General features: G+C 42.0%; 1 protein-coding gene across 1 annotated transcript in view; it reads right to left on the bottom strand.

Annotated features, from left to right (window-relative positions):
- prodhb (proline dehydrogenase (oxidase) 1b) overlaps window positions 1-8,172 on the bottom strand; it is a 20,175-nt gene that overhangs the window by 6,455 nt on the left and 5,548 nt on the right. Inside the window, exons 3-8 of the mRNA XM_037680227.1 lie at window positions 7,116-7,150; window positions 6,878-7,027; window positions 6,630-6,694; window positions 6,410-6,526; window positions 3,406-3,479; window positions 2,999-3,080 (exon numbers count right to left, since the gene is read on the bottom strand). Of these exons, the coding sequence (XP_037536155.1) occupies window positions 2,999-3,080; window positions 3,406-3,479; window positions 6,410-6,526; window positions 6,630-6,694; window positions 6,878-7,027; window positions 7,116-7,150 (523 nt within the window). The remainder of the gene's footprint in view (window positions 1-2,998; window positions 3,081-3,405; window positions 3,480-6,409; window positions 6,527-6,629; window positions 6,695-6,877; window positions 7,028-7,115; window positions 7,151-8,172) is intronic.

Here is an 8,172-nt window from a genome sequence, read left to right as displayed (position 1 = left end):
GATGGATGTATTGATGAATGGATGGTTGGATGTATTGATGAATGGATGGTTGGATGTATTGATGAATGGATAGATGAAGGGAATGATGGATGGGTGAATTGGTCTCCATCATAAGATATGTTAAAAGTTAACCGAACAGAAAACCTTGGCTGAATGCAGAGGTGCGCAACCTGCCGGAAGCCAGGAACACTGCCTTCAGGTCTGGAAACTCACAGGAGCTGAGAAGGACAAGGAAAGAGCTGGTAGCTGGTATTAAGAAGGCCAAGGCCACATATGCACAGAGGATTGAGGGTCAATTCACCTCACAAGACCCTCGGAGCATGTGGAGGGGCATTAAGTGCATAACAGATTACAAAGGAAGGAGTGAACAATGCCCCAAAGACCCATCTCTGCCTGATGCCCTCAACAAGTTCTATGCATGCTTTGAAGACCCAAACAGACCATCCAGCATCAGACTCACCTCACCACTGAATGGAGAGCATCTCAGTGTGACCTCAGCAGAAGTAAGGAGTACTTTCAGGAGGATTAATCTACACAAGGCAACCGGCCCAGACAACATCCCTGGGAAGGTGTTGAAAGACTTTGCTGATCAGCTCTGTGAGGTGCTGGCCGACATCTTTAACACCTCACTGACCCTGGAGACAGTTCCCACCTGCCTGAAGACTGCCACCATCATCCCAGTCCCAAAAAGCTCTACAGTGACTGGTCTGAATGACTATCAGCCAGTGGCCCTCACCCCAATAGTCACTAAATGCTTCGAAAAACTGGTCATGACTCACATCAAAACAACCATCAACATCAACGAGGACCCTCATCAGTATGCATACCGTGAGAACCGATCAACAGAGGATGCCATCTCCTCTGTGGTCCACACTGCGCTCACCCACCTGGAGCAGAAAGACTCCTACGTCTGTATGCTCTTTGTGAATTTCACATCTGCCTTCAACATCATGATCCTCAAAACCCTGATGGACAAACTATCCACACTAGGACTAAGCCCCTCCATTTGCAACTGGGTACTAGACTTCTTAACAAACAGACCACAGTCAGTGAAGATCCACAACTTCTCTTCCTCCACCATAACCCTCAGCACTGGCTCTCCTCAAGGATGTGTGTTGAGCCCCCTCCTGTTTACTCTGCTCACGTATGACTGTGCAGCTACCCATCCAGGCTGTCACATTGTAAAGTTTGCAGATGATACAGCGGTGGTGGGATGCATCACAATGATGAGTCCAGCTACAGGCAGGAGGTGGAACACCTGGAGAGCTGGTGCAGAGAGAATAACCTTCACATCAATGTGAAGAAGACAAAGGAGATGATTGTGGACTTCAGAAGGAACAAACTCACCTACACCCCCCTGAACATGAGGATCTGCAGTGGAAGTGGTCTACAGCTACAAGTACTTGGGTGTACACATGAATGACAACCTCAGCTGGAGCAACAACACCACCAGCCTGATCAAGAAAGCTCATCAGAGACTCTACATCCTCAGACGGCTGAGGCGAGCTGGTCTGGGAAGCTCAGTCCTCACCTCCTTCTACAGGTGTGCAGTGGAGAGCATCCTGTGCTCCAGCATCAACGTATGGCATGGAGGCTGCACAGCTGCAGAAAGAAAAGCTTTGCAGAGAGTGGTGAAGGCTGCACAGAAGAATATTGGAGTCAACCTCCCCACCATCACAGACATTTACACCTCCAGATGCAGGAAGAGGGCCACCTGCATCATGAAGGACCCCACTCACCCAGCACACACACTTTTTGCCCCACTCCCCTCAGGAAGGAGGTTGAGGAGCATTAAGTGTAGAACCACTAGACTGAGGAACAGCTTCTACCCTGAGGCTGTTAGACTCATGAATCTCTAACTAGAATAATCACTGTGAAAAACCATATCATGTTGCTGCTGATCTGTTTCATGTTGCTGCTGATCTGTTTTAATGTTGATGTGTTCATGCGTGCACATCTGCTCACAGACTCATGTTCATGTTTGTGCTGATGTTCAATGTTTTATGTTATGAGTGCTTAGTGTATATTTAGTTGATGTTTTTCTTAGTTCATATCTTAGATGTTATTACTGTTTTTCTTATACATTTGATTGTTGGATGTAACTGGGACCCTGTGTACATAATTTCACTCCACCACATGTACCACATGAGGTGCGAATGACAATAAAGAATCTCTGACTCTCTGACTCTGATGTATGTATGTATGTATGGCTGGATGGGTGAATGATTGATTGATGGATGAGTGGATATTTTTTTTAATTTTTTCATTTACCCTTTATTTATCCAGGTAGTCTCATTGGACTCGTTTTCAAGAGAGACCTGTTTTTGGGAGCAGATGGTGGGGTTAAGGGCCTTGCTCAGGGACCCAAAGTGGGGCCAATGAGGGTGGAGACAGGTGTGGGTGTTTAACCTTTTCCACCCACATTTTGATGTTGACACGGTACTGGGAGTTGAACCTGCGACTTTCCGATCACAAGCCCATCTTCTCCAACCTCTGCCCCACTACTCGCCCAATATAAAATTTAAATTCTTGTTTTTTGTTGCCAGTTAAGTTTCATTAATTAAAGCTGAATTGAACACCGTTGTTCACAGAGCAGCAGTTTTGAACGGCATCAAATAAGTAAAAAAAAGAAAGTGTCCAAATGACCTGACTGAAAAATGTTGGATTTTATACCTGGATTATTGAGCATGGACTTTGTTGTTAGCATCAAATAAAGGTTTCACTAATTGTTAAATATTAAGAGTTGCTCTAAAAATGGTTTCTCAATAAAAGTATCAAACATTAATTAATTAATGGCAGCTAGCAGGAGCCAGTGACAAAAATACTTGTCTAACTTAATTTGGATACAATTACATTTAGAACTTTTTTTTAAATTACTACCCCTGCTTTTGTTTCATTGATAAAAATACATCGGAACAATCTGCTCATACTTAACTGAATTATACTTAATTTATTGTTTGTCAGTAATTATTTTCTCAAAGCACTACATCTCACCGACCTTTAAATTTGGAACCACAAGCAGATCTGATGCGTTTTCTCTGTTTTCTATTAGGCTGTTCCAGTCGAGAACATCGATGTACCTGTGGGCGCAGGATAGAATGGTATTAAAACAATTATGCACAGCTTAGCCCGCAATAAAATGTAATAAAATAAAATGGCTTAAAATGGTCTTCTTTCTTACAGCAAACATGTTTTACTTGTTTAATTATTAAAGCTTTAAAGTAAATAAAAACAAAAATACATATTTGTATTTTAAAAGGCATTTGCATATGCTTTACTGACACTAGTTTTAATGATGCATTCTGTGAATCGTTGTACAAAGTACACAGCAAGCAGATACACGGTATCTTCTTGTGCATGCAGACATTTGTTTCACCAACTTGGGAACCAAGTGTTCTTGCTTACCCTTTAGATTCTGCTTTATTTCTAATAAACCAGCCATAGAAGTCACATTTTGCTCCAAGTTTGATGAAGAATTCCTGTAAGGAATATAAAGTTTTCATTTCTTGGACCTTATTTGTAAATGAATGCTTAGAATCTCAACAAAATCGGTGTGCCAACAAAAAGGGCTCTACTCTGAGCACCAAATATAATCAAATGTTTTAAACACACATATTTCCAGGTCCTTTTGGAAACAAGGTCTGAAAGATTTTTTTTATTTGATTTTTTTTTTATGTGCACACGTCAACAAGATCTACATCCAAATATTGACCAATGGAAAAGCATTATGAATGCTAAAGCACAAATTGTGCCAGTGGATTTGTGAATGCCAGCAGAGAATCATGGAAAGACCAAGGAAACAAAGAACATGTATTTACTTGATACAGACATGGATGTTGGCTAAAAAATATCCTCTATTCATCTTAATTATTAAAAGAAGCCACACACGACGACAGGACAAGATTATTTAACAGAGTTTTACTTGCAAGGACAGACAGTCACAACAGGCTTACACAGATGTTTCATTGAAGGCCGGTCGTGAGTATCTGCACCGGACAGTGTGCGGGAAGTGTTTTTATGATGTTTATCAGCTCCTCCGAGCTCGTAGACTGAGGAAACCTTGGAGTACCAGCTGCACATGCAGTATCAAATCAGTTCCTCACTCAGCTCTCTCTGCTTACTCAAACACACGGTTTGTGGGCAGGTCATGGACAGATAACATTCTCAGCCATATAGTTAAAAAACATCCATAAACCTTGACCAAAATTCCCCTGACAAGACACAGGCCAGTCAGTATTTGCCACCTATTCCCTACTCATTCTTCCACTCATGCTGTCTTCCAGCAGCGTCATATCTTCCATCATGCAGCATTACACACAACTCTTGATTTAGAACTTACAATACCCACACTGATTGCTCCACACCTCACTAAAATGACCAAAACAATCAGTGACTATGGATGAGGGAGATCAATTAAAAGAAGAGTTTGCCAAGCAATCCCAAATCATTTACATTTCAAGCTAGTTAAGTACAGTAGTCCCACAATATGCGGTTCGACTTTTGTGGACTTACTCTTTCGCGGGTTTTCATTGTAAGATAGTACACATTGTTTCCCGGTGGTCTGGCCCGCTTAGTGATCACCGATGGGCCCCCTCCTTTCTCTTTCTGAGGCAGTCTGTCACAGCAGAGCAGAGACACACAACAGGCCGGCGCACAACCTGTTGTGTCTCTGCTCTTATGTGACCGACTGCCTCAGAAAGAGAAAGGTGGGGGTGGGGTCTGTCTTTCCCCATAATTGCTGTGGGAGCTTCAGTGAGGCGGATACCAGAGTGAGCGGTATGGATTGTTTATTTAAATCAATCAAGCGCAACCCGAACCAAGCCTTTAGTCCTCCTCTGCAATCACTGAGCGGGCCAGGCCACCGGGAAATGTTCCGGTGCTCCCGATGGCCAGTCCACCCCCAGGCGCTGATTGGCTCAGTAACTGTAGCGTCAGTCTGTCTGCTCTCTTTCGCTGTGCTCTTTTTAGAGCATTTAGAGAGTTTAGAACATTGTTCGACACATCGGACACGTCCCACCGGAAGGAGGCCCAGAGGAAGACCCAGGACACGTTGGAGGGACTATGATTCTCGGCTGGCCTGGGAACGCCTCGGGATTCCCCCAAAAGAGCTGGCCCAAGTGGCTGGGGAGAGGGAAGTCTGGGCCTCCCTACTTAGGCTGCTACCCCCGCGACCCGACCCCGGATAAGCGGAAGAAAATGGATGGATGGATGGATGGGTGGATGGAGAACATTGTTAAGAACATGACAAGAGCGTGGGAAGGGTTTATAAAGCCTTAAAATATATATATATATATACTGAAATAAATATAACATCTCAACTTCACAGATTTTCACTTATCCTGGGGGTGTCTGGAATGTAACCCTCGTGATAAGTGAGGGACTACTGTATATGTAAATTCATTATGAGTAGAATTTCTGGTGGGAACTGGGAATCTAATAATAAATCATACATTACAAAGCTTGTATTAATTTATTTAGAACCTGTGCAAATGATTTGAGTTGATTTCTATTTTTTTTAACTGAAACTTTTTACAAGAGTGATTATGGCTTACTAACGCTAGCGCAAATAACAACAGTGACTTTCATGTTTCTCATAAAAGGCATCTGTAATGTTTTATAAGACACTAAGTAAAAGAGTCAAAAGCTCTAATGTGCACAAGTAGGCCTGTCGCGATAAACAATATAATCGCATGATAAATTAAAATGATCTACCTCACTTTCTTTTATCAGCTTTATTGTTTCTTCGTCTCTCTCTTTCTACTGAAGACACTGGATGACAAAAGGCTCAACTCCGGTCCTCTTTACTTAACCCTCCCTTTCTTTTTTCTTGTTAAAATCTGTTTTAACTGTCCAAAATCACCTTTTCTGATTGTTAAAAGCAGCTAAACAGAGAAGCTAAGCTACGAACAAAGCTAAAAGGTCTACCCCGGGGGAAAAACCTTCGTCTTGTCGAAGCTCCAAAATTCACAGTTGGAACGCGTGCCTTCATGAAAAATGTTGTTTTTCGCTGCCAAAAGGGGCTGAGAACTTGTTTACTGATTTTTTTTTTATTAAAAGCTTTGCGTGAAAAATGCTATGCTAAAGAGCTCAAACCACACCGAGCGCCCGCCATGCATCGCCCAGCAAAATTTGTTTTCGTAACAGGCCTATGCACATGTACAACCTAGCTGCAATTAACTATTTGGCTGTTTGCATTAGCAGCGTGCCTGCTCTCTACAATCTTCATACACAGGTGAGTTGGTGTGCAGGTGCAGACATTTTCCCGTCAAACTTGAGTTATGCCACTGAACAGCTCACACTGCAGCAGCACATACAGCACGATCCTCATGCTGTTTGGTTGTGATTAGGAAACATATGTAACATAATTAAATAGCACTGGAACAGAAGTGCAAGTGGAGAAAAACACTACCTGCAGCTGTGACAGCTCAAGTCTCTGCTCCAAGGCCTCCATGCCATTTTTTCCCTGCTGCGATGCCAGGAATGTGAAAAATCGCTGCCATTTCACAAGGACCTCTGAGAACCGAAGCTTTAATAAAAGAGAAAAATAGGATCTCAGCTTATCCCACTCCTGCTGCTATACTTTGAGCTAGATTGTCACACTGAGCATTTAATCACCATTTAGAGCCTACCAGAAATTGAGGTCGTCCTAGTGCAGACACTTTGATGGCAGAAAAGCCATCCATTGAACTCCCACCTACGGATAAGACATAATTTGATCATGATGCAAAGAGATTAACAATAATAATTTAGGAAGTAAACATCTAAACTAGTAGGAAATTAAAAACAACAGATCACACAATGCTCAAACTTGACCTCAATAAAGGAATACACAAACACAAGATGTGTTACTGATTTAGTTCAGGTTCTGTTTACTGACCGGATGCTTTGATGCATTTTATAAATGTTTCCATGTGTTGGTCACATTTGGCCTCATCAGCGTAGAAATATGTGCAGGCTCCGTTCAGCTCGCCCTGACTGTCACCAAACTGTTTGTGTGCTTCACAGTTTTTCTTTTTGTAGTGCTCGCCTGGGGAAGAAAACACATTTGCATGCCTATTTCTTCTAATTGCGTCATGAGCCGTGTACACAAATGAGAAGGAAACAAGGCAGCTTACCTATGCTTTCTTTCCCTGCAGCAGACGAGCAGGAGCTGAAACAGGAGGAGTAGAAGAGGATGCAGTTAATTTGCTCAGCACTGGGATGACATTGAATAAAGCAAGTTGCGTCAAAATTTGGCAATTAGTGTTTCTTGCATGAACTTTGGGATCTTGTGGCAGCAGCAGGCCACAGACTGATGTTGCGTTCTAAATACTGTATGCTGAACTGCATCTCCGTCTGCCGCTGCCCCTCCGGAGAGACTCGAAGCATCACTCCACACTTGACCTGTTCCCCTCTCATCATTAGCCACCAGGGAGTTCATGTAAACAAAACGCTGACTCAACTGGGAGCGGACAAAATCCAGTAGAAGTGACGAACAATGTCTTCTTTTTAGCCCCGCAGGTTTTTTGAGAAATATTTTCACATTAGAGAACTGGATCACGCTGCAAACCAGTTGAACAACATAGGAAATTGTGTCATTTTTAAAGTTATTTACCTACCTTACATAGTGTTATACTGTTTTGGTAAAAGTTGTTTTTTTTTGTTTCATTTCTAAACTATTACCTTTTTACTATTTTATGGCACATTTACACCCAATAGACAGATGAAATCCTTCCTTTCTAGTCCTAAGAAAAATAGAGCAATACCTAAATATCGAATAACACCAAACAAAATAATGCTAATATTCTTAACACAAGTATAAATATTATGTTTTTATCTTAGCTGTTATATTATTTAGAACTATGATTTGTAATAGGAACACTGCATACGTTTGATACCAGGAGAAGAGAAAATGAATAATTACTTTGTTACAACACAATAGATTTATGGTCTATGGCTTTTAAAGCTTATTATAATAATCTACCCCGCCTCTCACACAGTGATAGTTGGACATGAGCACCAGTGACCCCAGCGACCTGAAAAAAGGAAGAAGCAGGTAAAGATAATGGATGAATGGAAACCATCAAAATTATGGTCTATTTATAATACAGTAGTCCCTCAATTATTGCAGGGGATCCATACCCCGAAAGACCTACGATAAGTGAAAATCCGCAAAGTAGTAAGTAGTAGTTA

The sequence above is a fragment of the Nematolebias whitei genome, chromosome 8, assembly GCF_014905685.2.
Source record: "Nematolebias whitei isolate Nwh7 chromosome 8, NemWhi1, whole genome shotgun sequence".
Classification (NCBI taxonomy): domain Eukaryota; kingdom Metazoa; phylum Chordata; class Actinopteri; order Cyprinodontiformes; family Rivulidae; genus Nematolebias; species Nematolebias whitei.
The sequence above is the reverse complement of the archived record's forward strand: the minus strand, read 5'-3'. Positions and strand labels throughout refer to the sequence as shown.